Here is a 27,621-nt window from a genome sequence, read left to right on the forward strand (position 1 = left end):
CCCGCATAAAGGACCCGATCAATGGCTGCATTGGGGAGATAAATGGACTTCTACAAGCAGAAGCAGAGATGCTTCGAGACCTGCTCGCCAAATGCGAGGCCGAGGTGGCCCGTCTTAAAGCACTGGTCGAGACAGGCCATGCTCAAACCGATCCGAGACCCAGGCAAATCAGTCCAGCCAAGAATTTGCGGGCTCCACTAAACGGCCGATCTTTCTCGGCCCATCGAGCCCGAAGTCGTCGGCCCGGCCCGTCTCTCTCGTATTGCTTTTTGCTCGCGGCTCACCTCCTGCTTCCTTCTTCACCATTTTCGCCACTTGCAATCCACGAGCACAGAGGCGGTCGCGCTCGCTAATCTCGCCGAAGAAAGCTCAGATCGCCGTCCAATCGGACGTGCTTCCGATCACCTGCGCCGGCCTACGGCGGCCTCGCCCCTGATCATGGCGGAAGCCTCGACCTCGAAACCGAAGCCTCGACCGATCGTTCGGCTGGGGACTCTGCTCATATCTCACAGCCTCCTCGTCAGGTACCGTAGTAGCTTCTCAGTCTTTGATTATCTCTGCTCGTTGTTATTCGAGCGAATCTGTTCCGGCGACTCGAGCGCGAGCTCACACGCGCTTTTTCGACCTTGTGGACTTCTTCGCAGTGTCGTCTGCTGCGTTTCTGGGGTTCTGGCTCTGCTTTTGCTGCCGGTTCTTGCCAAGAACACCTACATTTCAGAAAATGCCCTCATGCCAGGTCAATACTCGTTCTCTCTCTGTGAATAGAATTGACTGAAGCTGTAGATTGGCGTTTTCGTTTTAGACTGTCGTCTTCTTCCTTTTGACCTCCTCCGATGTAAGATGCAGCACCACATTTCTCTCCATCGTGCAGTTAGCGAATAGCATAATCTAACTGAGAAGAACGCGTTTGATTATAACCTTGTGAGCCCGTTGTTATTTGTATTGTTCTATAGGTTCGGCGAGTCCGATGCTCTCAAATCAGGACGTGTCAGATGCAAATAGATTGGTGAACGATTTAAGCGAATTGAGCTCGAGATCAAACGATGCAGGCATGTACGTGCTTCCCTCACACCTCGCTTCTGTTTAAGGGGTTTTTTGCCAATCTCGCCGAAGAAAGCTCGATCGCCGTCCGCCCGCCGACGTGCTTCGATCACCGGCGCCGCCTCCGCGGCCCGGCTCCCGATCATGGCGAACCGAGACCACGAAACCGAAGCCTCGACCGATCGTTCGACGGGGACTCGCTCATATCCCACGTCGTCCGTCGTCCGTGCCGCACTAGCGCTCGGTCTTCGATTATCTCGCTCGTCGTTAATCATGCGAAACTGTTTCGCGACTCGAGCGCGAGCTCACGCGCTTCTTCGACCTTGTGGACTTCTTCGCAAGTGTCGTCTTCATCGCGTTGTCAGGGGTTCCGCTCGCTTTTTCTTCGCCGATTCTTGCCAAGAACACCTACATTTCGAAAACGCCCTCATGCCAGTCGATACTCGTTCTTTCTCGTGAATTTAATTGACCGAAGCCGTAGATTAGCGTTTTCCTTTTAGACTCGTCGTCTTCTTCCTTTTGACCTCCTCCGATGTAAGATGCACACCACATTTCTCTCCATCGTGCGGTTAGCGAATAGCATAATCTAACCGAGAAGAATGCGTTCGATTATAACCTTGTGAGCCCGTCGTTATTTGTATTGTTCTATAGGTTCGCGAGTCCGATGCTCTCAAATCGGGACGTGTCGATGCAAATAGATTGGTGAACGATTTAAGTGAATTGAGCTCGAGATCAAACGATGCGCATGTACGTGCTTCCCTCACGCCTAGCTTCGTTTAAGGGGTTTTTGAATGATTTACTCAAGGCTCGTGAACGAGTCATGATACATTTACGTGCTTGTATGGAGTGTTCTCATGAAAAAGAGTTCTGGCCTTGATATTGAATATAAATATGGCGAATCTTTGTTTACAATGCTACGGATGCCGGTTTTACTTCTCTTTCTGCACTCATGAATGTTTTAAAAAATATTATTATGAAGCAAAAGCAGGGTGCCCTTTGGGCACCTTATGCTGCTGGAGCTCGAATGTTTCAAGGATATACATGAAACTCAAGATGAAACTAAGCAGCATCACCAACGCTCTACTAAGACCTGGAGAGCACAATATTCAGGAAAGAAAATGGATATGAAGGAATCTTTTTAGATAATATCTAGTACTTGATTAAGGAAATAGTTAAGACCAGATAGATTTGCCACAAAATAATCCTATTTTTTCAGTTATTGAGAGGTACCCCTATTAGGATGTTCCAATTTTGGTATAACTTTGTAATATAAACATCTTTTTTTTGGTAAGTTGTAATATAAACATCTTTTTACTTAAGGAATGCAAAAATAATAGACAAAAACAATTTGCGCAGGACTCATGCAAGCTTCTACAGACTGTATCCTGATAAATTAAGCACTATGATTATCAGCGGTATGTTAAAATGAATAGAATATGATACCTTATGTTGTACTACTAATGCTACTCTTTATCTTCTGATATTTATCATTTGATGATATGAAAGCTGGAGAAATTTTGCATAATTTTTCCTCAAATTTATCAAATAAAGGTACTTAATTCTCATGGGATCAATAAATTATAGAGAATTGAGTAAATTCATTTTTAATGGACAAATAGAATTTTTGTTCTTTGATTTTTCATTGTAAAGTTAAATGACAAAGGTTGTGAATTATCCAAATAATCAGACCTGTTCACATGTCTCCAAGAATTTTAGAACTTACATTAACTTTTGTGGGTAGAGAGAGAGAGAGAGAGATGGTGCCAAACTTGCTAAATTGGGGCTGAGTGCAAATATCGAGGAGGAGAGAGAATGTGGCGGGTTAGTTGTAATCAAACCATCACTATGTGGGGCCTTTAAAAAAAATTGGCCCCCTTCGACCCATCCCCGAGCCTTTCCTCTTTAGTCCTTGTTGATGTAGAGCACTATGGAATTCTTCCATTGATCTGTCCACATCTTATGTTGTTTATGTTTTTCTTTTCGTTTCCATCTCTTCCTCGTTCTTGCACATCGTTAATGTCCTAGAACAATATTGTTAATTAGTAAATTCCTCACTCATCAGAAAAATAGTACAAAGAATCCAGTTGCCACACATCCTATGGATTTCAATGTTTGCTCAGCCTTTGTTTTTTAAGACTGAAATGATAGGTTTCTTTTCGCATCATCGCTTGGTTGTCATGTTAATATACGCAGTTTCTAGTTTTATCTTTTTCTTATTAAGATTTTTCATTTGCAAATTATTTTAGTTTTAATTGATCCATGCATTCTCTAATTTCTTCTTCATCTTCATCTTTCTTGGTTAGTATTGATAACCCAATGAAACTATAACCTGATCCTCTCCAGAAGAGAAATGAAGGGGAATACTGGGTTTAGAATATAAAGCAGTTGCTACTTTTGGCTGATTATTTTGATGCTTTACGCAGAGTGCAGAGATTGGTAGGACGATACATATCCGACTTGGGTGGAGAAGTTGGTTATCATCGGTTCCATCCTCGACTCGAGTCGGTTTCATCCACCGCACTTCTTTTAAATCCCCGACACCGAATTGTTCAGGAAAACATTAATTGCTCTTGCCATGGTATCGTGTTACTTGGAATAGTTAGAGCCCCACGTGGTGATGGGAAAGAAGCTATTGTCTTGGTGACACCTTATAATTATATAAATGCTTGGTTCGGGTGATCATTTATCTCTGGGCATTGCATATTCCGTGTTTTCGCTCGGTCGCCGAGTTACGTGGTCAAGCTAAAGATATTATATGGCTTATTGCTGATTCACAAATGTGTGGGGAGTATGCTTGATTCTTTGCATGGCTAAGAGATTATCACTCACCCACTTTTAGTGGTTTCCATGCTAATAATTCCAATACATGTGATGTTATTACAACACATCATGATGTGAAGGAGAATGTGGCGAAGGATATGAGCTCCCGTGATAGTTTCATACGTCTTTGGAACAATGGCTGCCGCCTTGGTCGTGAAGGTTGTGGATAGGAATGAGCCATCGAGGGACACAGGCGTTTATCTTTGAAGCATCGAATGGCCGATGCCAAACCTTGACCTCATCAATATTGTGAACTATCTTGCTTTGTGCATAGGCGAGTGGCTTGCGTGTTAAAGTGAGGAAACTGTTTTCTTTGCTTGACACCAAATGGATCGGTTTCTTAGTCAAGTACTTTTGGAGTCATTGGTTCGATTGCCGGAAGTTTCTTAGTTTGTTTTAATTTCATTATCTTGAATGGAAATAGTATTGCCGAGAGCTATTTCATTCAATTCACCGCAATTTCTCAACAAGGAATAGGTAACGGTCCCTTTTCCACTGTGACTGTCCCACTGGCCATACGATTCAAAAGACAAAGGCAACAGACTTGATGTAACATACTGAGGAAGAATCCAGGTTATTGGAACTCCAAGGGCAAGAGGTAAATCAGGAACTACCGATACCGACACACTAGAACTGTAAAACTTGGATTCGAGAATGATGAAGAAGCAAAATCACATGAAAATGAAAACTAAACTCGGGACTTCCCAGGAGACTGAAATAGATCAATGGTACTTCCCGATTAATAGTGTATATTTCACTAGGGGTGTAAACGGTTCGGTTCGGTTCGGTTTTTTTGAAAACCGAACCGAACCGAACCGTTAGAGAAAATTTCCGAACCGAACCGAATAAGTCCCGAATCAACCGAACCGTTCGGTTCGGTTTTTCGATTTTCAAATTTTGGGTTTCGGTTTTCGGTTTTTCGGTTTTCTTTTTTTTTTTTCTTTTTTTTTTTTTTTCGGACGGCTTACCTTCTATATAAGCTCCTTGAAGCATTGATTGACGTTCTCTCTAGTTTTTGTGCTATATTCAAGAAACGAACATCTATGTCTTTGAGCTAGATCTCTTCCTTCTTCCCTTGTTACAACCCTTTCACTCTCCTGAAATTATCACATCATGAGAAGCGAGATGACTTCTCTTCGAAGAGAAGTCAAGCAAGAAGAAACCAGGAGGATAAGAAGCGACGATGAGGACGGGAACTCGGAATGTTGTGTGAGAATTCTTTGGAAGGAAGATGGCGTCCCGAGATGTGGTTTCTTTTGTGGGCTTGTCCCGATTGAGCTTGGAAATGGCTCGAGTTTTGCATTGCTTCCAATCTAGTTGGGTTTCAAAAGGAAGCGAAAGCTTCACTTTTGACTTTCTGGATTTCATGGGCAATTGGATAAATCGATCAAGCAAAGTACCAAAGGATGATTGTGCAAGGTTTGCACTCGTCCACCTTGCCATCTGAGCCAAGCTTCCTTGTCACCGAATGACCCTACAAGATAGTCAATAATGGCCAAGAATGAGAGAAAATTCATTGTTAGCCTCCTAAGGAACAATTTCCTTACTCCGCTCTAAACAAATCGTAAATCACTACGACAATGACAATCATGTCACAAACTATATAATCAAACGCTTTTCATATAGACTCGCTATTACCACCGAACAACCACCACCATCTATGCCTTATCCCACTAAGTGTGAGGTTGGCACTGCGCTATAATCACGTATAGTAAGAATGTTTCGCTATATGATACGCCTCCGTCTACCTCTCACTGAGCTTCATTACAAAGGAATAACAAGTACCCAGACGAGGCTATATACAGGAGCCTTTGAAGTATATATGAGCCCTTACAGGAGAAACACATAAGAATGATCCACTACAAATTCCCTAATATTTGCATTGCCACTCCTCAAACAAGCATAGTTGATCCCCTAATATTTGCATTGCCAAGCTGCTTTGAGGGGCAAACAGAATAAAAAAAAAACTAGTTTATGCAGTCTGATGATTCAAGAATTAGAAGGAACTGCCCAAAAGCTGTAAAAATCCACCGCCATCATTAGAACTTCCATCTAAAGCCTGAATTTGCTCATGATGTTCCGTCCATCAAATGTACAAGAGCCTCTCGTCATCAAACAAAAGTTTCCCTAAACTCTTTAATCAGGGGACTTTGGCATATAAGCCCTCCGCAATAAAGTGGACAGAGCAAGCAAGAGATCGACACCTGATGAAACCACAAGCATAGCCAAAGATACTCAAATCCCATAATTCCAAAATCAACTCCCCGCCTGGGGACAAAAGCAATTTTTACAAAACGAAAGTAGAGCCCAGTTCATCCGATTAGTCCAAATGAATGTCAAGTCAACTCCACCCACAAAATTCATCAATCCGACGACCCTCGACACACCCGATGCGCAAGAATTGCACGCAAGAATCACCATCAACCAAGATTCGAGAGAAAAGCGCCACCTTTACGAGAGAGAGAGAGGGTGGGGTTGCGCCTGCGGTTTCCCAAGGTAGCGAGAAGACGAGGAGGAGATTTTTGTTTGGTCTTAGCCAAACAAATGTAAAGTGATGAAGGAGAGACTTTGGCCGCCCCCAGCCCAAAGCGAGCACGCGCCGTCGCAAGGAAGAGGGGCTCTGTCCCTCAATCGGTTGCCGTCGCCGTCGCAGCCCCGCCACTGCCGCTCGCCGTCCCACTCGCAGTCGCCGTTGCACCTCCAAGCCGACCAAGAGGAGACACGAGACGAGAGGAAAGGGCCGTAGTCGAGATCGAGTAAAACCTACGACGGGACCGACGGGACGGGAAAGAATAAACCGAACCGATAAAAGATGGTTCGGTTCGGTTCGGTTAACCGATAAAAACCGAACCGATAAAAGAGATTTCGGTTTTAATGAGAATCAATCAACCGAACCGAACCGAAAACCGATTTTTTCGGTTCGGTTTCGGTTTGGTTGTTTTCGGTTCGGTTCTTGACACCCCTATATTTCACATATAAAAAGAACCGAGATATAATTTGCTTACGAAACAATCCCATAAGAAATAAATAATGAAACAAAAGGATTATGTCAGGAAAATATTCTTGTGAAAGCCCACTTTAGTGAGCTTCAAGCACAAGCAGACACGAGATGAAGCTCCGAGATTTGACAAATGCAGACATAGAAGCCCCGGTATTGTTTGCTCCATAAGACGCTTGCCAAAGATAGGACCTAGAATGCGGGTAAAAATGTACCACTCCGGACAAAAACCACCCAAACCCCGGTATTCTCGCTCTTTCCAAGTAGATGCGGATGAAAGATTTCTTAAAGGAAGTTAATAATCACAAACAAACTCAAAGGCACTAATGGATTTGTAAACTCTTATGTTGTTATCAACAAATGCCCTGAAAAACAAAGCAAATGGGATAGACTCAAATTTCACAAGCAGACAGAGACAGAGATTTCCTATTTGACCCAGGCACAACGGCCCAACTTAGTAAAATATTTATGTTTGCATGACATGATCGACTCAAGTATCAATAATAATTTGCATATCCCATTCAATGCTGATTTCCAATGAGACATTAGTGAAACAAACAAAGAGACTCAAACTTGGACTGGAAGCAAAATCAATGACATCGTAGTAACATCATCAAATACCCAAGGTTACAAAACATGGTACAACAGAACCATTATCAATCCAATTTCCCAAATATAAGATGTAGTGCATAGAAGAGGCCCAATTGTGGAAAAAGCTCTTTTACCTTCCAAGCAAGACCTTAATAAAGGCAAGTTCTTTCTCATTGAAATATGACGACTGAATTTCCTTTGAAGAGACCAAATGGTTACGAATTTTTCTTGAAAACTGCTCTCCCATGTTGAATCCTAAAACTCGCACGAGCAAAGGAGTAGCCACCTTATTATTTGATATCTTGCAATTCTAATCACTCATAGTATAATGAATCACCCAACCTTTTCATCTTCTATGGTCCACTTAAAGTTTTTGCGGATCTCATAGAGAGAGAACAGATCACCCGGTCATTCCCAAGAGCCGCGCATATAGGAGGTCTTGGAGAATTAATTGACTTATTACTAAATGAAGATCCTTGCCTCGTAAAACGCAGGATATATTGGCATCTCACGATTGACACCAAGTTTTTCACTTTGCACATCCAAGATCTTTGAGAAGAAGGACCACCACATTGACACTACCGCCGGCTTGACAAAGGATGGAATTTTCTCTCCCATAAATTGTGGCAAGTATAGTCTGCAAATAGATAAAATAATGAGACAAAGTAGATAAAAGAATAACTCCAGATTGGTCATGATCCTCCAGAAGGGACCTGATGGATAGGGCATAAATGGTGTCAAAAGTTCTCCCATCTTACTTTTTGGTCTATAGTCAGGGAACTAAATTACCGAGCAACACATTGCCCATCCACTCTATTATGTCCGTAAGACTCAGGCATTTCAGCAACCAGATGAAGTAAGAAGCTTACATTTACAGTCTTCAGAGGGCCAGATGGTTATTGCTTTGATCTTTTCAAAAGGCAAAACCTTTAAAAAGCAAAACTCTTAAGCAGAGTCATCTCTCTAGGCAAGTTCTTAATTCCCGATTTTTTACTAAAATACCAAATTTCTCTTAAGAAAATCTAAGAAGAGTCAGTGGAACTTAGATGGTGCAAATGTCACAACTAGTTTATAAAAAGAATGCCCAAGCAAAGTCAAGAATACAAATGTCAAACATCCATTAGTAGAGCTCCAATCCACATAGATCTGCGATGCACAATCACACCTACAATACCAAATAAACAATGCTAGCATCGCTAATCACTTACGGTGTTCCCCGGTGAAACTGCAGACGGTCGTCCCGTTGTTCCATGGACAATTGCAATCCAATCTTCCGACTTGAATATTCTATGCGAACACCAACTTTTGGGCCACCTCGACGGTAACTCGAGCACGGATGAAAGTGGTATTGTCAAATGAAAGGTGAGCATGATAATCAACTCCATATCACGAAAATTGGATAGATGGAAAAGGATAGAAAGACGCCGTATCGATTAAATCAAACTCAAGTCACTACTCCAAGCGACTCATCAATGCATCAAGATGTGGGGCTATACATTTGGCTTATAAAATATGAAACTTGAATTCGAGCAACAGTTCCTCCATTGCCACCAACACAATTATTACTCCACAACCACCACCATCCAGGGGTGACAAATTCTGACACGAATTGACACGTTAATGAAAATAGATATTAGCCTAAACCGAAGATGACACGGATCAACACATTCACAATATATCCATTTTAGCATGTTTGACAAAAATAAAATATAAATGCCACTACTTGACATGAATTCATAACATGAAATGTGAACTCAAACTACCAAAGGTCATCCCTCCCCAACTCCCGCAAAGACTACTACTATTCCTACTTCATCACCACTATAGCACGCCACCAAGCCGCTTCATCACCACGATTCCGTCACGCATCAATTCTACACTACCACCAAAGTAAACGCCATATTTGTCAATGCTTCATTATTACAATTTCACAACTCACATCTAATGAACTCTAAGTTGCAAGTTTCAAAATCTTGTGATGTTATTTCATGTTTGTTATTTTTATGTAAAACAAGTATAAATATTACTACGAGTAATGATAAAAAAATGCCCTAGGACATTCAACAAAACATTTTTACTTCCTACTTTTACAGCAGAATACTCAATAAGTCTAATATTACAGTTCAAATTTGGCAAATCCGGCTGGAGTGCTTGCCAAAAGTGATATCTACTTGCAGATCCTTTCATTGAACAGCAGGTATGAATCGTATGATCTGCTTCTAATCCTCTCTTATCATACCATATATGATATCCTTAAAATGTTTGCATCATATTGACTATGAGACATACAACGTATTCTTGCTCTTTGAAAGGTTATGTTCTTGAAGGAAGAGGTTATATTGAGATGGGCCGGTGTTTGTGCAGAAAAGTGAAATGTCATAGGTCGCCTCATATTTTTCCTCCTCTGAATGTAACCCTGAAGTTGGTTGATTTTAAAGCCACGTACTGCTACTAAATCACATTTCCCAGCAGAGGGATAACTCAATGACATCTGGCAATGCTTTTTGAATTGCCTTTATGCATCACATCTAATTCACGGTTGGGGAGAAAGAGTACTTTGAGGGCCACTTAAGGACAGATATCTAATTATGTTTCAACTCATTCCACTATTGGTGCTTGGTTTCCAATGGTTGATCTTGTAAACGCGCCTTTAACTACACCTTTTGCAGAGTTCCCACATTCGTAAAATTCCCCTCACCTCGTCCTATATAACTTGAATATATTTTGCACCTTTCAAGTGATGGAAGTGAATTAACAAGAGAACAAGCAAGTAATAATCTGATACATACCACATAAGATGCCCCTGGTGCAAGAGAGAGTTTATAAGGGTGAATTCTTGGTGGAGCATAGACTTCTATTTTTATCGGTTGACTTTGTAGCTCATGTCCTGATTGCTGTTTCACACTCACCTGATTTCAAGTTTTTTTCTGTAAGTTTCCAAAATTTCAAATTCAACATGAAGAAAACCTGTTGAAGTAAACGAAAGAGAAACTTACATACAAAGTGGTGACTCCAAGGTGCTTTGCACATTATGAAACTTCGACCTCTAACATAAGCATCATCCCTGCTTGAGTTATCATTACCATCCACGAGTTCAATTATGTCATCCTCAATATGCACTTGAAGATCCATGTAAACATACTGCACCATCCCCATACCTTAAGTTATTGCACTTCTTTAAAGGGAAAGAAAAGTGATTGAAATAGGGGCACCCCCTAGTATTAGTAAGTTTTTTGAACGAAATATAAGCATAATCACAAAAATAGAGACAAATGAAATACTCTGGGATGAGAATAATTTGTGTGTATATGTAGCTTTTGAGTGCATAGAAAATTTAATGTCTTCAGCATCAAGAACTGTGCCAAAATAAAAGATGGCATATAGCTTGGTACGTGATTTACCTGAGAAAAGTCAAAGGAGCCCCCATCATTTGTCCCAGCAACTATATCCATAGATAGCAAGCTTCCTTCCTGAGATAAAATGTCTTCACAAATTAAGACTCAAAGATGGAAGATATTTTTGCATAGGGAAATTTCTTCTTTTTGTGAGATAAATAACATTACATGATGGAAATTTATCTTAGTATACAGAAGAATAGCGTTTATATATAATACCAAACTATTCTGAAGGGAATGTCCTCAAATGAGCCTCACCATAAGGCTTATTTCTTCTCCTGAAGTAATCTTAATCCAGTCTACATCTGCAACCTGGACCTGGAAGATATGTATAATTCAGATAAGAGGAACTTTTTTAAACACAGAATTTTATTAACAGAAAAGTTTCTAGTACACCAAAAACATAAAAGGAAAAAGAGACAAAAACGAACCGACAAAAGAAAAACAACACAAGACTATACGAAATCAAAACAAGAAGACCAAAGCCAAATAAAAGAGTACAATACAGAAGCAACCGAAGAATCTGAACCTCCAACAATCTTTATTCTTTTTAAGTGAACCACAACGGTACCACACACTTCTTACGAATTGAGTTTCCTACATAGGCGTACCAATAGCTAAATAGCTGGATGGCATGTTTTAAAATGATCCGAACCATCTTAGATGATCTAAAGATGTGATTCCAAAGCTTTGAGGAACTCCAAAAGTCAAGAAGTTCAAAAAGAAAAGGCACAGATTGACTGGCCCTGATAAATCAGAGGAAACAGCTGGGAACCTTAAAAGTTCCAGAACAGCGTACAGCTAGCATAATGCACTCAACCAGGACTCTGACTACATAACATTCTTTAACATCAGAACTTTCAAAATAGTTTCATCAGTGTCAACTTAAGATGATTGGGTTCAAAGTCTATTTCTTGTCTGGGTTAACAGTTTAGAATTTCACAAACACAATTTTCTGGAGGCCTAGACAGAGTAAATTCCTTGCTACTCCCTTGAGCTTCTTAATGCAACTCTCCTACATAGTTTTTTCGGGTCTAACTACTACATAGTTCAAATCTTTGGTACCTAGTTAATTTTGTCTTCACAAAAACCCAAAGGCCAAATATATATTGCTCTATGTTATAGAAACTTGAGAAAGCCTTGCAAAGTATAGCCTCAGGAGGATCACTCATTCGCAAACCATAATCTCAGAAAATCTCCTAGCAGCAAATGAGTCATAAATAACAGTTTGAAGAAACAACTTTACCCTGGCAGATGCCACGAGCGGTGGTGTAAGCCCAATATCATTAACAGTGACTAATGCAGCCCCAAGTCCTCGAGGAGACAGCATCAATTGTGAACATTGTAATCCAGGTGGTGGGTGAATAACTTCTACTATTCGAGAATCATTAACAGAAGATTCCAGAAAGCAGCTGCCTCCACTTATAGACAGATTTAACTGGGAAAAAAGTAACCTAGTCAGATATGATGCCTCGATATAGAGATATCACAGAACCATAAGAACAGAATGATCATTTGAATCTTACAGATAACACAAGTTGCATCAAGCAGCATCCAAGGTATAATAAATCAATCCTTCTTTCACCATATTTATTTTCAGCGTTAAGTAGGACTTGACCGCATGGCACTGACCAAACACATTCGAAAGATTCGATAATGGATCTTAGAAAGCAAACGGACAGATCGAAAGATTAAAAGTGATTTGCTGATACGTAATAGATCTTGACTAGACGAAGGCCAAAGAAAAAAAAATCAGATTTTGGAGTTGACTATGCCATTGTGCAAGCTTGTGAGCTATGGTGCATTTTAGAATTCTTTTTGTACGGTATGCTTCATAAATCATACAATTCTCAAATGTACCAGTATACGGTACGCTTCATATATCATGCAATTGTCAAATGTACCAGTATATGGTACGCTTCATATATCATGCAATTGTCAAATGTACCAGTATTTTATTTGCCGTAAAAGATATAGAAAGGAAATATAGAACCAAACAATACAATAGAGAGAGAGAGAGACAGAGACAGAGACAGAGAGACAGAAAGAGATTGCTTTAGAAAGAATGTGAACTGAGAAACGCGAAATCACATGACATGTACAGAAAGTCTAAATGCTCACCATTCTGTTTTAACATCATAGGACATAATTAGTGAGCTCAATTATATAAACAGCTATTATATTCAGACAATAAATTCATAAGTTTTTATTGTATTTCTAAGACTATTAAGTTAAAGAAATCGATGTCATACTTCATATTGCATAAATCCACAGTTTTCGATTTCACTTGGCCCAAAATGCAGCAACTATACTCTCAATGTTATAACGAAGGCCATTCAGCCCTCATATCATCATCTTGAATCATTGCCAGTCCATTGTACCATGAACAGATACTCGCAAACTTAACTGATTTGACATACAGTGACAACATTAGCTTGAATCAATTAAAGCAAATGTTAAACGTTTGCTTAATTGAAGTTCTGAGGATTTGGTTTTAGAATTTCTTAATTACTCTCAGCACTAGGAGTAGCTCGTCTGAAGATGATGCATATACTCATCATACACAGTTCAGGTCGTGTGAACGAGTTTGATAGAAAATGAATGTCAAGGGGCATTTCCAAAAAAAATCAAGAGGTTGGAGGCTACTGCCCAAAAATTATCAGGAGGTGAACATCAGGCTGAACAAAAGTCAAGTAAACCACACTCGCAAATAACAGTGACAACTTGCTTTCTCACGTTTTCATCATAATCCATCCGTCAATCGCATAAGGCATCAATTATTTGAGAAGATTTAAACTCTAGAAGAATTTCGCAGCAGGAAAGTCTTGATATATTCAAGCGCAGATATTCATACCTCAACAGCTTTATCAGTCAGCCTCTTCAAGGACTCTGAAAAGATTGTCTCTGTTTTCGAGTAATGACCGATCCAAACTCCTTGTGAGATTTCGATTGAATCGGCGACTTCAATGAATAGCCGGCGATTTCAATGGTTGAATCAGCGAGAGGAAATACATGCTCGGCGCCAGCAAAAGAAAACAGCAAGGAATGGAGGATTGAGATGACTTCTAAAAAAAACTTTACTAGAGAAAACGAATCGGTAATCTGAACGAAACTTGCCGAGATCTAAGAGGAATGACTCGATTCAAAGGGAAATCGTTGCTGAGCTTTCTCCGAACTCGGTGCGAATCCGAGCCTCGCACCTCCAACTCTTCGATCGGCAATCGCTCTGTCTTCTAAGGTTTGATGGAGTCTGAAGAAGGTAGAGATCGAGAGAGAGCCGCCGTCGATCGAGCTTCAGATCTCTATCCTCGGAGCTCGGAGCTCGGAGCACGAAGTCAGAACCGAAGCGAGCCGGCCGTTAATAACGAACGAAAGAGGTCGAATCAAGCTCCGCCGTTGCTGCCGTCGCTGCTACCGATGCCGATCAGTTTCGGAAACCGGATCCCCCGAGCAAACTCCTCGCCGAATAGAGGAAACACCTCCAATCGCGCACCGATGGAGGAAAACCCTAACCTCCCGCTCCTCCCCAAGCGAGAATCCTCCCCCAGAGCCTCTGTATGCGAAACCCCAAGAGAGAGAGAGAGCTTGCGGGCGTCCGAGAGAGAAAGTCCCCGCCTCCGAAAGAATACCGATCACCCGCGAATCCCCCCCAAAGAATGCGAGCGTTTTCTCGGCCAAAAACCCTCTGAGCGAAAGAGAGAGAGAGACCGTGTGAGGAGAGAGAGAAACCGTGCGAAGTGTGGAGAGCCCAGAGCGTCCGTGGAGAGAGAGAGTGATCCTCCCTTTTATATTTTTTTATTTTTTTTTTTTTTTCTTTTCATTTTCCTTATTTCTTATATTCTTTTTCTTTTTGTTTTCTTTTCATTTTCACTTTCATTTCATTTTTTTTTTATGCTTTCCTTCATCCATTTTTTTTATCTTTTCTCTTTCTTTTTTTCTCTTATTTCTAATCTTTTTGTCTTTTCATTTCAAACAATTTTTTAACTTTTGCGAATTGAATGTTTAAAACGTCAACAAAAATTTCGGGTGTCAACAGGGTTTAGCAGTACCAGTCCTCATCCATTGTGCAAGACCAAAAAGCGTTCCCAGCTAGACTGAGCCCTCTCTACATCATCATTGTCAGACCAATATGCCAGCTCATCACAGTTACTCAATTCCCACCTCAAACCAAGAGAAGATGAGTTTGCAAAAACTTCTCCGGAGCTAGCAATGCTGACTGCAGCTATGCGAATAGTGCGTCCATTTGCCACAGTAACAGGAGTTGCACGAACTCTTTCTGAAGCGCGTTCTTCTTGGGCAGCAGTTAATATAGCACCTTTCAGATTAACTGTAATGTGGAAAACAGAATGTTAAGGGACTTCCCAAGACATCCATAAAACAAGTGAATTAAAAAGCTAATGCGTACCAGGTTCATCTGCTATTAACACAATAGAGGAAGGAAACAAACACGACTGACAAAGATGCTTCCCCAATTGCTGGCAAAGGATGGTCAACACCGACTAAATTACCACGTTTGAAGACAAGATCCTGAGTTCAAGGAGGACTAGTTAGTAGATGGATCTAGGGGTGCCAACAGGTCAGGCCACTTTGGTTTTGCTTAAAGGCCTACAGCAACCTGAATAGTATATGTATTTTGTTGCTTGAACAAAACCAGAGCAAACAATTAAAAGGTAGTGTCATCAGCTTTTATCCACAGCCTTTCCTTAAAGCATTTTTTTTCAACATCATTTACAAATTTAAATTAGATATTGATCATCGACTACAAATATAATTTAAAGTAAAAAAAGAATAATGGAATTTCGACAAGCATAATTCGGTTTTAGATTGTATCAGATTTTTGGTCAACGCCTGAAACCCAATTTGAGACCTCACTTCATGCAGCCAATCCAAACCAAAATCAATTCAACCCAAAATCTCTTGTCCAGTTCAGTTTATTCAATTTCAATGCCTCTTTTTGTTTTTTTTGGTTATTGTATTGATCCTCTCTTAGAAGGATCATGATTATCTACCGTCAAACAACCACAATGTAAAGCCAGGCAAAAATGCAGATACTCACAAAAGTTCCTAATAGTTGGCATGAGACTCTGTACAGACTCCTATAACTGCTGGGAAGCTGCTGAACAAGATTTTGATCTTTCAAATTAGCAGTTACTTTATCCAAGCACTCACGGTTTCGATGAAATCGACATCTCCATCCCATCTTTCAGGTCCTCCAAGAAGCATGACATCGACATATGTTCCAGGGACAAGATATAAATTATCTAAACTTTCCAGGTGTCCATCAGCTTCGACTTGACCAAAATCGAACCGGTAACCACCAAAGTGGTTTCCATCCCCAACCTGATGCAAAACAAGGGGTGGGAATGCCGCTATACGTGATGAAGCTTTCAAGGCAGTAGTTCCGTGTGAGAAAGGATCAAAATGGTGATACTCTTTCGGCAGCGCAGCATGCAGCATAGTTTGACCTGAACCAGCAGCATAAACATAGGTCCACGAACATGTTGGACCATTGACCACGGCTTTGACATCATCATCTATTATATTCTGGACCTTAGGTGTTTCTCCAGTGTCATTGACAACGATGAATGATTCACTTCCAGCTTTCCATTTGATGAAGGAATCAAAAGCGTCACATCTATAAAAATGTGAACCTGCAAATGACAGGTAACTTCAATAAGGCAGTATAAAAAGAAAATCATCAAATAAAATTCAAACTGATTGGGATAATTAGCATCACCAGTTGACGCTTTCAAGGTCACTGCAGCTTTTAGGTATGATCCCACAACAGTCTCTACAGGGAAGTTTGGCAGCATAACCAAAGCAGCGGGGGTGGAAACTTCAACAATCACCTGTAGAAGGACATATAATGAGGAAATGCCTACTAAGATAGCATCGAGATCATGTCTAGAGTGAAACTTCAAAATCCTAGAATTGTTAGAGCTCTTATGTGTTTGCTGTTAACAGTATTTTGTCCATTGCAAACTTCAAACTGTTAATGATAGTTATTCTGAACTTAGGATTCAAGCAAAAGCTTGGCCCCTGGTGATTGAGGGCATACAAAGCATGCTCACCAGGGCCACATATCCCAATTTCAAACCATGTCAGAATCATTAATACATAGATTCATTCATCTAACACTTCTTCCTCCAACAATAATAACAATTTTGTCTGTAATATAATCAATAATGATGGGCAGGTCAGAGTCTGAGAAACTTGTGGCCAAGGACAATCTGATACCAGGTTCAAAACACCAGGTACGTACCTTACCCAATTTTTCCAAAATATAGGTTGAAGAAGGTTGATGCCAGTTTAATCCAGTTTGTTATCACATGCAGTTTGATCACTGAACTGGACAAGACTTCAAACCAGTTACTGATCCAACCAGTCCAAATACTAATCTTTACAGACATCGTGAGTCGCACTGGCTTTGCTCATGGTCATGGTATAAATGGAACCAAGACACATGAATGGTAGAGAAATAAAAATGAATAAAGATTCCTACTAAACCCATGCACTGAGTAAGAAAGTCAACTTTCCTTTAGGGATACTAGTCAGGCAGGTTTTCTTTAGAATTTCAGTTGTAATAATTGCAGAATCTGTTTCGGCCATGAGAATTTGTAGCTTTAGCATGTACCAAGGCAGATTATCCCAGATCATTTAAAAACTGTCTTTTAAGAATTACCTTACTAGAAGATGGACAGTGAGTAATGTAAATGCAATTTAGCAGAATGCAGAAATAAAAAGAAGGGACTATTTGGCACCATTATGGAAATTTACTACGATACAGGACAAATCAATTAGACTAAGTATTATACCTCATCATAATTGAATGAATCATAAACCGATAGTACTTTGATGGTAGATTTACCAGGCTTCTTTGCCTGGACAACCCCAGAGGTGGATACAGACAAAATAGATGTGTCCAAAGAAAACCATTTGAAGTCAGTGACCACCTTTGCACAACCTATAGATGTCAACTTAGATCATCATGAACAGAAAAACCCAATTAGAGTCAAGGAAATAGAACAGGTAGGAAATTTCAAACCTCCTACAGCCTTTAACTGCACTTCCTGATAAATGGCAGGGGCCCAGGGAAGCATAATACCATCAGAGGAAGCACTTCTTTTGTCCAGAATAATCTTCACTTTATCACAGACCATGACTTCTTGCACAATTTTGAGAACCTAGTAAAGACAAAACCAATAAATCAGGTTACCTCTTTCTTCCAATAACAAATTCAGCCTTGTAAATACTGGTAAATTATAATAAGTTCCTGAAATGAGCAAGCTTCCGCTCTTTCTTCTTTGGAACATAAAAGTGAGCATATAATAGAAAGGAAATGTTTCTGGATTAGTTTAAATGACAGAGACCTCCTTTGATCCAGGACTCCCGCCAAAGTAAGCTAAAGAAGCTGTTAATTTTCCAAGTCCAGGAGTAGCAGCCTTTAGGATTCTAGAATTTCGCCATCCATGTTCCACCATAATATCATCTGACAACAAAGATATTTCCCAGTTCTCGGAGTGGTGGTCATACAAATTGAGATCGTCACTCTACACGGAAGGAACAACGTTTTCATCAACCCAAACCATTATATATTGAACAACTAGAACATTAAAGAACAAATAGAATTAGCAAAGAATTAACGCAAAAGAAAAGAAAGAATAAAAATGTGCATGGCACAGAGGGGAAAAAGCAGTCATCAGATGCCAATCTCAATCCCTTTTTCTCCTCTCTCTTTTCTCCGTAGGGATATCAACATGAATTAGAATCTAAATGTGATAAAGTAATTAAATATAAAGCAAAATATCCAGCAAATAATAGCACACCAACACAGAGGACACAAAATGATTACAACAAAGTAAAAAAGGACTCATCATGACAACACTTAAAGAACCCAAATATATGTACAGGATCAAAATATGAAATGAAGGGCCCTTGACTACTTAGTTTTTCTTAGACTAATTCAACACTTAGACAAAGCACAAACACCTCAATAATGTTTTGGAAACAACTAGAGGTAAGGAAAAACTGCGCATTCTACCTCTGTGATGTAAACTTCTTGTGAGCCAAGTCCTTGTGAGAAAACCTTTATATGAACGACATATTGATAGCCAGCAACAAGATACCATCGTGTGACAGATGGAATAGCCTCAATACCTTCTATAGGTTCCCAATTATTAGACAAAGGTAATATGTACAAAACTATGGAGTCAGGTACGACTACATTTAGTGATGACCCTTGCATGTGTCCAGCAACCCTTGTATCCTCAACAATGACAGTTGTGATCCCTAAATTTTTTGCATTAGCTACACCCATTATAGGGTCCACATGAGCGACCGAAGAATTCAGGGTAGACCACCGGTAGTGAGGAGATGGTAAAGATAACACTGCAATAAAAAATAAATAAAACAATTAGTGAGACCAGAAGAAAATGGCGTTAATTTTCTTCTGAATACAAACAAAAAGATGCTGCTAACAAACCATCGCATCTGATTTAAATAATGACAGGTAACTGGTAGATGAGCTTTGTCAGGCGAAGAAACATAAGATCACAAAATGAGCTTCAAGGATGCTTATCTATTTGTTTAATCTACACGACATGCCAAAAGTGAAAAAGACACTATAAATCCAAGACACTGACGAAGACACAAATCAAAGACAGTTTAGTGGCCTGTGCAAAAGCCCCACGCGATTCCATATCACGTTCCAAAATACGAATGTAGACTGAGACTATAAGTATTTTGGATGACATAGTAGGAGGCAGTACCGATCATCTAACTGATACTTGCTTAAAAGTAATCCAATGCCTCTAAGTGGAGGTTGGCGAGAATCACAGACCTTGAGGGTTTTAGAACAGCTCTCCCTGGAAAATGTTGTGGTGCTGACTGTTGTGGTGGTAAAGGAAAGTAAAGCAAGGAAAACTGATAATATGACTTTGAGTCTATCAGGATGGAAAAAATTGATATTCCTCCTTTGACCAGCTTCATAGTGGGACACTGAGACACTTACATCTTCCTGTCAGGATTGATGTTGTAAACACTTAAGTCGACTTGAAATCTATTTGCTACAGAAATGTCAGACTGCGAGTCCGACAACATCTAAATACTGAGAGAAGTTTCGCAACTTCCAAACATCTGAGCAAGGTCACTGGAAGGAAATCGACCAAGGATAGATACCTAACATTTCTAATATTATCTAACCATGCAATTTACATGGACAGTTCGATTGAAAGCCAACAGAATTTTATCGGTAAATTATTTTGTCAGAATACACACATAAAAAAGCAGCTTCTTTGCAGGAAAAGCTACTCAGTGAGTTATGTTAATTACCGATAACTACCGGGAAAAGGAGGAGGATATCAATCAATATGAGTTCTCTATGCAACAAGAAAGCAGAGATAATCGATCGCAACATTCAAAGACAAGCTTAATATCGAGCTAGTCCACTTATCCACTTATCCACATATCCACTTATATGTGTCTCTTTGGTCACGGTAGGGTTATGAAGAAAAAGAGCAAACACAGTGCTCTCGACTTCTGCAACAAAGAGAAAGAAATGGGAGAATCTCAATCAAGAGCAACCTTTTTTTCTCATATATAGATAAGATGGTGATACTCTCAGTTTTAAAAATGCATGACAACTTAGATTTTGCACATACTATTCAATTAATCTTTTACAAGTTGGCATCATGTTGGTGCAATTGCCTGTAAAACCTTTCCTAGCACTAAAAGTTAGCATATAAAGTCATGTATTATGCAGAAAAAATAGCAGAAAATATAGCAGATAATAGGAGAAAACAATTAATAGTAGGACAACCTTGAGGAATAGTTCCACGGACAACTTTCAGAATGTAATGAACAGAAGCACCAACTAGAACATAAACAGGTGAAGGAGGTTCGATTGATATGGCTTCTGCTACAGTTAAAGCAATCTTATCAGCCATGTGCTTTAATTCAGGTTCGAGCAAATGCACTGAAACAATCTCATGGCCAATCCCAACTCCTTTTTACCACAAAAAAGTCCGCGAACACACCCTGCAGATTTCATAGAGAAACATTAGGTGCAAAACCTCACATGCCATCACATGAATCAGTCTCCCATCAACAAGAAGAAATCTTACGTTATCTTCAAGTTCTATCTGGATATCTAAGTCACCACACATTCCACCACAGTCACTCAGTGGAGAATCTTTCAGAGGGACATGAATAAGATGATGAGGGAATCCATTGGTTTCAGGTGTCAGCTGCCACGTGAATTGTAAACCCACTAGGGATGAAAAGACATTCTCTGCAAAAGTGAAACACCTTTGGATTGGGAGTTCAAAAGCAATGAGATCGTGTAGGCATTATCTACCAATCTATCCACATCAGTACGCCCCCAAATACACACATCCAGGCACATAAAATTCTTGGTGAGAAAATAAACGGAGAAACTGTTGATAACATGCAGTATGGGCGTTGCTTCGTCGAACTAAAAATTATAAACTTTCCATTACTCATAATGTGAAAAATGCCCCTTCTCTCCCGTGCTCCAAACAAGCAGAACCCCCTTTCCCCGGGGGGCAACTTCAAAACCATGAACACAGGTTAAGTGAGACACATCCACAACTGCTGGTCAGTTCAAAAAGCAGTGAGATCGTGCATGCATTATCTAGCAATCTATCCACACATAAGTGTACCCTCAAATACAAAAGTCCGGGCACATAACTCTTGTTGAGAAAATAAATGGAGAAAATTACCGTTGCAAACATGCAGTATGGGCATTGCATCCTCGAACTAAAAGTAATAAACTTTCCATTACTCATAATGCACAATTACTCTGTTGCGCCTTCTCTCCTGTGCTCCAAAAAAGGCAGCCCCCATGAACACCGGCTGGCTAAGAGAGACACATCCACAACCACAGGTCCAGTGGTCATTGTAAGAATACTCTCTCTCACCTCTCTAAAAGGAACATCCAAAACGGCCGATCTTTCTCGGCCCATCGAGCCCGAAGTCGTCGGCCCGGCCCGTCTCTCTCGTACTGCGTTGCTCGCGGCTCACCTCCAGCTTCTCTCTTCTCCATTTTCGCCACTTGCAATCGGCGAGCACAGAGGCGGCCGCGCGCGCTCGCCAATCTCGCCGAAGAAAGCTCAGATCGCCGTCCAGTCGGACGTGCTTCCGATCACCGGCGCCGGCCTCCGGCGGCCTGGCTCCCGATCATGGCGGAACCGGAGACCACGAAACCGAAGCCTCGACCGATCGTTCGGCTGGGGACTCTGCTCATATCCCACAGCGTCCTCGTCAGGTACCGCACTAGCGCTCGGTCTTCGATTATCTCTGCTCGTCGTTAATCATGCGAATCTATTCTGGCGACTCGAGCGCGAGCTCACGCGCTTCTTCGACCTTGTGGACTTCTTCGCAGTGTCGTCTACTGCGTTGCTGGGGTTCTGGCTCTGCTTTTGCTGCCGATTCTTGCCAAGAACACCTACATTTCAGAAAACGCCCTCATGCCAGGTCGATACTCGTTCTTTCTCTGTGAATTTAATTGACTGAAGCTGTAGATTAGCGTTTTCCTTTTAGACTGTCGTCTTCTTCCTTTTGACCTCCTCCGATGTAAGATGCAGCACCACATTTCTCTCCATCGTGCAGTTAGCGAATAGCATAATCTAACTGAGAAGAATGCGTTCGATTATAACCTTGTGAGCCCGTCGTTATTTGTATTGTTCTATAGGTTCGGCGAGTCCGATGCTCTCAAATCAGGACGTGTCAGATGCAAATAGATTGGTGAACGATTTAAGTGAATTGAGCTCGAGATCAAATGATGCAGGCATGTACGTGCTTCCCTCACGCCTAGCTTCTGTTTAAGGGGTTTTTTTGAATGATTTACTCAAGGCTCTGTGAACGAGTCATGATACATTTACGTGCTTGTATGGAGTGTTCTCATGAAAAAGAGTTCTGGCCTTGATATTGAATATAAATATGGCGAATCTTTGTTTACAATGCTACGGATGCCGGTTTTACTTCTCTTTCTGCACTCATGGGGAATACTGGGTTTAGAATATAAAGCAGTTGCTACTTTTGGCTGATTATTTTGATGCTTTACGCAGAGTGCAGAGATTGATAGGACGATACATATCCGACTTGGGTGGAGAAGTTGGTTATCATCAGTTCTACCCTGATTCAAGTCGGTTTCATCCACTGCACTTATTTTCTGTCCCTGACACCGGAATTGTTCAGGAAAACATTAATTGCTCTTGCCATGGTATCAGTGTTACCGGAATAGTTAGAGCCCCACGTGGTGATGGGAAAGAAGCTATTGTCTTGGTAACACCTTATAATTATACAAATGCTGGTTTGGCTGATCATTTATCTCTGGGCATAGCATATTCTGTGTTTTCGCTGCTCAGTCAGGTTACATGGCTGGCTAAAGATATTGTATGGCTTATTGCTGATTCACAGTGTGGGGAGTATGCTTCAGTTGCTGCATGGTTAAGAGATTATCACTCACCCACTTTTAGTGGTTTCCGTGCTAATAATTCCCATACATGTGATGTTATTACAACACATCATGATGTGAAGGAGAATGTGGCGAAGGATATGAGCTCCCATGATAGTTTCATACGTGCTGGAACAATGGCTGCTGCCTTGGTCGTGAAGGTTGTGGATAGGAATGAGCCATTTGAGGACAGCTTGGGCGTTTATGCTGAAGCATCGAATGGCCAGATGCCAAACCTTGACCTCATCAATATTGTGAACTATCTTGGTGTGCATAGGCAGGGCTTGCGTGTTAAAGTGAGGAAACTGTTTTCTTTGCTTGACACCAAATGGGTCAGTTTCTTAGCTGAAGTACTGGAGTCATTGGGTTCGATTGCCAGAAGATTAAACCCTCAATGGAATTTTGGTATCCCTGCTGCTGATTATGTTGATGGTACTGCCACACTATTTGGTTCATTATATCACCAGGTATCTATCTTCATGGCTGTTCAAATGCCGTCTTTGCATTACTTCCCATTAGTACCTTACAACTTACTTTTTGGTTGTATCAAATGGAGATGTCTCTGAATCTATGCAATGAGAGTAGGAAAACATCATGGTATCATTCCTGGGAGGGCATATTCTATAGCATGACTTTTCTCAAGATGATATCAAACATGATGAACTTGAAAGATATTCATGATTGTCAGTGACTTTTCTGTAGGCATTAGGTGTTCCTACTGGACCCCATGGTGCTTTTCGTGACTACCAAGTTGATGCTGTCACTCTGGAATTTTCACCAAGACATTATTCTATTAGTAAGGGCCGCACTAAGGATTTTATTTTGCGAGGTGGCCGGTCAGTATCTTCTATAGCTCTTTATTTCTGCAATTTTAAAGAGCTGTTAAATCTCTCTCTGATGGTTAAAGTTTGAAGCCCTTCCTAGAAAGAGGATTTTTTTTGCTGCTTTAACATTTTAATGAAATTTTAGAAACTTTCACTGAATTTTGGTCTGCTGGAAAACTCTCTTGTATCCTTTGTGGCCCTGTATGTGATGATGCGCATGCATATGCATTGAAAGATATGGGTGGAGACGTTTAAAAGTTCACTTTTGATATTTTTTTTCTTTTTAATGAAGTTTCTAAGAGAACTGTTAGGAAAATTGAGGCTTGCTTATTTGATCAAATCCACAGCGGCAATACTTGTATATATAGCAGAATCATCTTCTGTACGCTTAGAATTGTTGACATCTATTTGAAGTAAATTTTACATTTTAATGGGTATTATTAGCACTTGAGAAGCTTTGTGCTTGGCTTTGGAGGTTGTGTTAGCATCAAACTAGGAGTGGATAGCAAGTCCCCTGTTCAGCTTGTTTATATATTTGAATTAAGGAAAGTAAAACGAACAAAAAGAAAAAAAAATTGAATAGTTTCCTGAGGTGGAGAGGTAAGAGGAATGCAAAATTTGCACTTTTCTTCTATAAATACCCTTACTTTTTTTATGAAATGTGCATAAGGCACTGGATGATAAAGTCAGTTCACAAAATTGACTTCCCTTCACACTTTCTCTAAATGTGCCTCCAAGCATATCAAATAAATATTAGTTTCCTTTCTCTTCGTTTCCCCATCTCCGCCCACTTCGTTTCTCACTTGATTTACTGAACAAAGTTGGCGAGAAGTATTATCATAATTATATGTGTCAATTGCTATTGTGAAATTCATAGATGAAGAGGTACATCAATTTCTTAGTTAACTGGAAGTTCTCTATTTGCTTGATCCAGGTTGATTGAAGGAGTTATACGTTCTGTAAATAACCTTCTGGAGAAGTTTCATCAGTCATTCTTTCTGTATCTTTTGACCTCTCCTAGTAAGTTTGTGTCAGTAGGAGTCTACATGATTGCTTTTGCACTCCTTGTTGCACCACTTCCAGTCGCAGCGGCTTCCCTTTATGCTGAAGCAAATTGCTTGGATACGAGTCTGGACGATGCCAAAAGTTTTTCTCCTCCAGCTGCCACAATCAATGAGCTTGTTATCAGTGAAAGGTCATGGAGATGGATTAAAGCAGTTAAAAAGGTGCTTATTGTACACTTGTGGGGTACTACTGTTTCATTGCTTCCATACTTTATAAGTCAGACACCCAGTCTGACCCCAATAACAAAGTTAGCAGTCTGGGGCTTGTTCTCAGTAGTCTGCCTCTTATTTCCATATTTTCTTCTGGGGTCTCCATTTGCCGGTGTCAGTGGTACTGAAGAATATAAACACGAGTGGGCGCTTTTGAAATCGGCAACTATTTCAGCTGCATTCATTGGTCTAGGTCTGATGTCGGTTATTAATTTTGCCACAGCAGAATTTGGAGCATTACTGATGGTTCCCATGTGTTTGATGGTTCAACCCTTGAAGCTTGACCTTAGAGCAAGGACTTTGAAGAATCTAGCAAGGGCTGCTATTAATTTGGTCTTGGCAATTGTTGGCTTCCCTCCGGCTACCTATTACATATTGAAAAGAACATTCAGCAGTTTCGATAGCATTAATATTGAGGACTTCTGGTGGTGGGTTGAGTCCCTCTGGAGTTGGAACAGTGCGACATACCTTTTCCTTGGTATGGTCCACCTGCCATGCTGGCTCCTATGCGTGCAAATATTACTTCATTCATGATGGCATTTGGGCAAAATTTTCTCTTGCTTTATGAGTTAGACATGGTCTTTAGGAGGGTAAGCCGATCAACATCCATCCCTTTGCTCAAGTTCTAACTCTTGGTCAAGATGACTTGTTTTGAAGCTTCAAGGGCATGGTCTCATGAACAGAAAGATTTTCCTGTGAGACGCCCATTTATTATGTCATTATTGAAGGGCTTCTTTAAGGCGAGCTTGAGTTGTGTGGATCATGAGATTCTGCATCAATTTGATCTGCAACAGTTGTGCCATGGGGGTGAATTGTCCGATCAACAGGTAACTGCAGCAACAGTCAGACATTGATAACTGCTCTGTATTTGTATGCCTTTTCCACTGCAAATCTGATTAGAATGTGATCTGCATTTGTTTGTTTTTATCTTACTATTAGAGATGATGAGTTTTAACTCTTCAATACATCTCACCCGTGGATCTATAGAGTTTCTAGTTTTGCATTCCCTTGCTCTTTTCCCTTTGCCACACTTAACAACTCCACCTTCCTCCACAGCACAGAGGCATATGCTTTTTATAGGTATGTTGTTGACATGCTTAGGCACAAAAATTAATGCTGCTGAGACATACCTTTGTCACGAGTAAACTTAAGATTAAAGGGAATTACCAAAGATGTCTCTTTCGCTTGATGTGGCTGTTCGAATTGGGATCATGCTTCTTAATTACTGCTCACCTTGGTGGGACCTTAGTAACTTCCTTAAATTTGCTGAAGTGACGTGGGAAGAGACGTGTGATATCAACCAGCCTCCTTGCTGACGCAGTGTATGCTCTGCCTCTGATAGGGAAAACAAAAGAGAATTAGGATGCCTCCCCTGCAACTAAAATAGTTGGAGAAGGTGGGGCAGAATCTTTATACAGTGACTTGCTTTCTCTTTTGTCTTTTCCCACCTCGGATGTTTATCGACGTTTTGGGATTCCGCACTGTCCTTCTGTTTTTTCTAAGTTTTGTTTTCGTGGTGCCTAGAGAATCGGTTCTTTTGCCCTTTTAACCATTAGACAATTCGATTGCCTGTCCTGTCGCTAAGATGTTGTCCCCAACATTTCTGAAAGTATCTTCATGAGGCCGTTCACTGTTGGTGGATCTTGATTCTTGTTAGTTTTCATGGATTTCTTACTCATGGTGGGTGAGAATCTATGATTCACGGTTTCTTTTTCTTTCTTTCCATGTATATTTGATTTAACGCTCCATCTCTCTCTTTTCTAGTTGGTGCTTCATCTCAAGAGGGACAATAATAGAATAGAAACTGATTTTTCCTCTGATATGTAGGAGGCACCTTGAAAATCGAAGAGTTGCACGTTTTAATAAAATCACTTACTTCATATAGCGAATTTTAAATTTTCGTAACCCATTGAGAATGGGGCTTAACAAGTGCCGTAGGGAGACATTGTTTGACATTTTTCCTTGTGTTCTCCTCGTCAATGCCCTTGAATGAACTGGGACTACAAGATAAAATTTCATCATGGTGTCTTAGGCAAACATAATGCCATTAAAATGGCAGTAAGAAATCATCTTTTAAGTTTCAAAGGAGACTTTTGATTGCTATTGAGCTTAAGGCTCCATTTGTATTACGTGAAATGAATGATTTTGAATTTGGAAAGTGTTTTCTTAAAAATGATTATTTATATGATTTGAAATAAGTGGT

The 27,621-nt window shown here is 40.5% G+C and overlaps 1 protein-coding gene and 1 pseudogene across 3 annotated transcripts; one reads left to right on the top strand and one right to left on the bottom strand.

Annotated features, from left to right (window-relative positions):
• The first annotated feature begins 295 nt into the window (after positions 1 to 295).
• LOC104422638 (glycosylphosphatidylinositol anchor attachment 1 protein) lies at positions 296 to 26,607 on the top strand. 3 transcript variants are annotated; one of them, XM_039302132.1, is made up of 7 exons: positions 21,896 to 22,002; positions 22,038 to 22,129; positions 22,247 to 22,338; positions 22,556 to 22,655; positions 22,932 to 23,787; positions 24,023 to 24,156; positions 25,079 to 26,607. In XM_039302132.1, exons 2-7 carry the CDS (start codon positions 22,044 to 22,046, stop codon positions 25,950 to 25,952), a joined length of 2,142 nt encoding a protein of 713 aa, XP_039158066.1. In that variant the 5' UTR covers positions 21,896 to 22,002; positions 22,038 to 22,043; the 3' UTR covers positions 25,953 to 26,607. The 3 variants fall into 3 exon arrangements, with proteins under 3 accessions (XP_039158068.1, XP_039158066.1, XP_010033322.2); XM_039302134.1 differs by lacking the exons at positions 21,896 to 22,002; positions 22,038 to 22,129; positions 22,247 to 22,338; positions 22,556 to 22,655 and adding exons at positions 296 to 524; positions 645 to 736; positions 954 to 1,053; XM_010035020.3 differs by having other exon boundaries at positions 21,902 to 22,129.
• Positions 8,666 to 21,746, bottom strand: LOC104422640 (annotated as a pseudogene).
• Positions 26,608 to 27,621: the final 1,014 nt, after the last annotated feature.

This window comes from Eucalyptus grandis, chromosome 1 (assembly GCF_016545825.1).
Source record: "Eucalyptus grandis isolate ANBG69807.140 chromosome 1, ASM1654582v1, whole genome shotgun sequence".
Classification (NCBI taxonomy): Eukaryota; Viridiplantae; Streptophyta; class Magnoliopsida; order Myrtales; family Myrtaceae; genus Eucalyptus; species Eucalyptus grandis.

What these genes read in the sequence shown, in the direction of transcription:
- LOC104422638 (XM_039302134.1), top strand. Translation starts at nt 439, where the DNA reads ATGGCGGAAGCCTCGACCTCGAAACCGAAGCCTCGACCGATCGTTCGG. An exon ending in TCTCACAGCCTCCTCGTCAG is followed by an intron (nt 525 to 644) that starts GTACCGTAGTAG and finishes ACTTCTTCGCAG; the next exon opens with TGTCGTCTGCTGCGTTTCTG. An exon ending in TTTATTTTGCGAGGTGGCCG is followed by an intron (nt 24,157 to 25,078) that starts GTCAGTATCTTC and finishes TGCTTGATCCAG; the next exon opens with GTTGATTGAAGGAGTTATAC.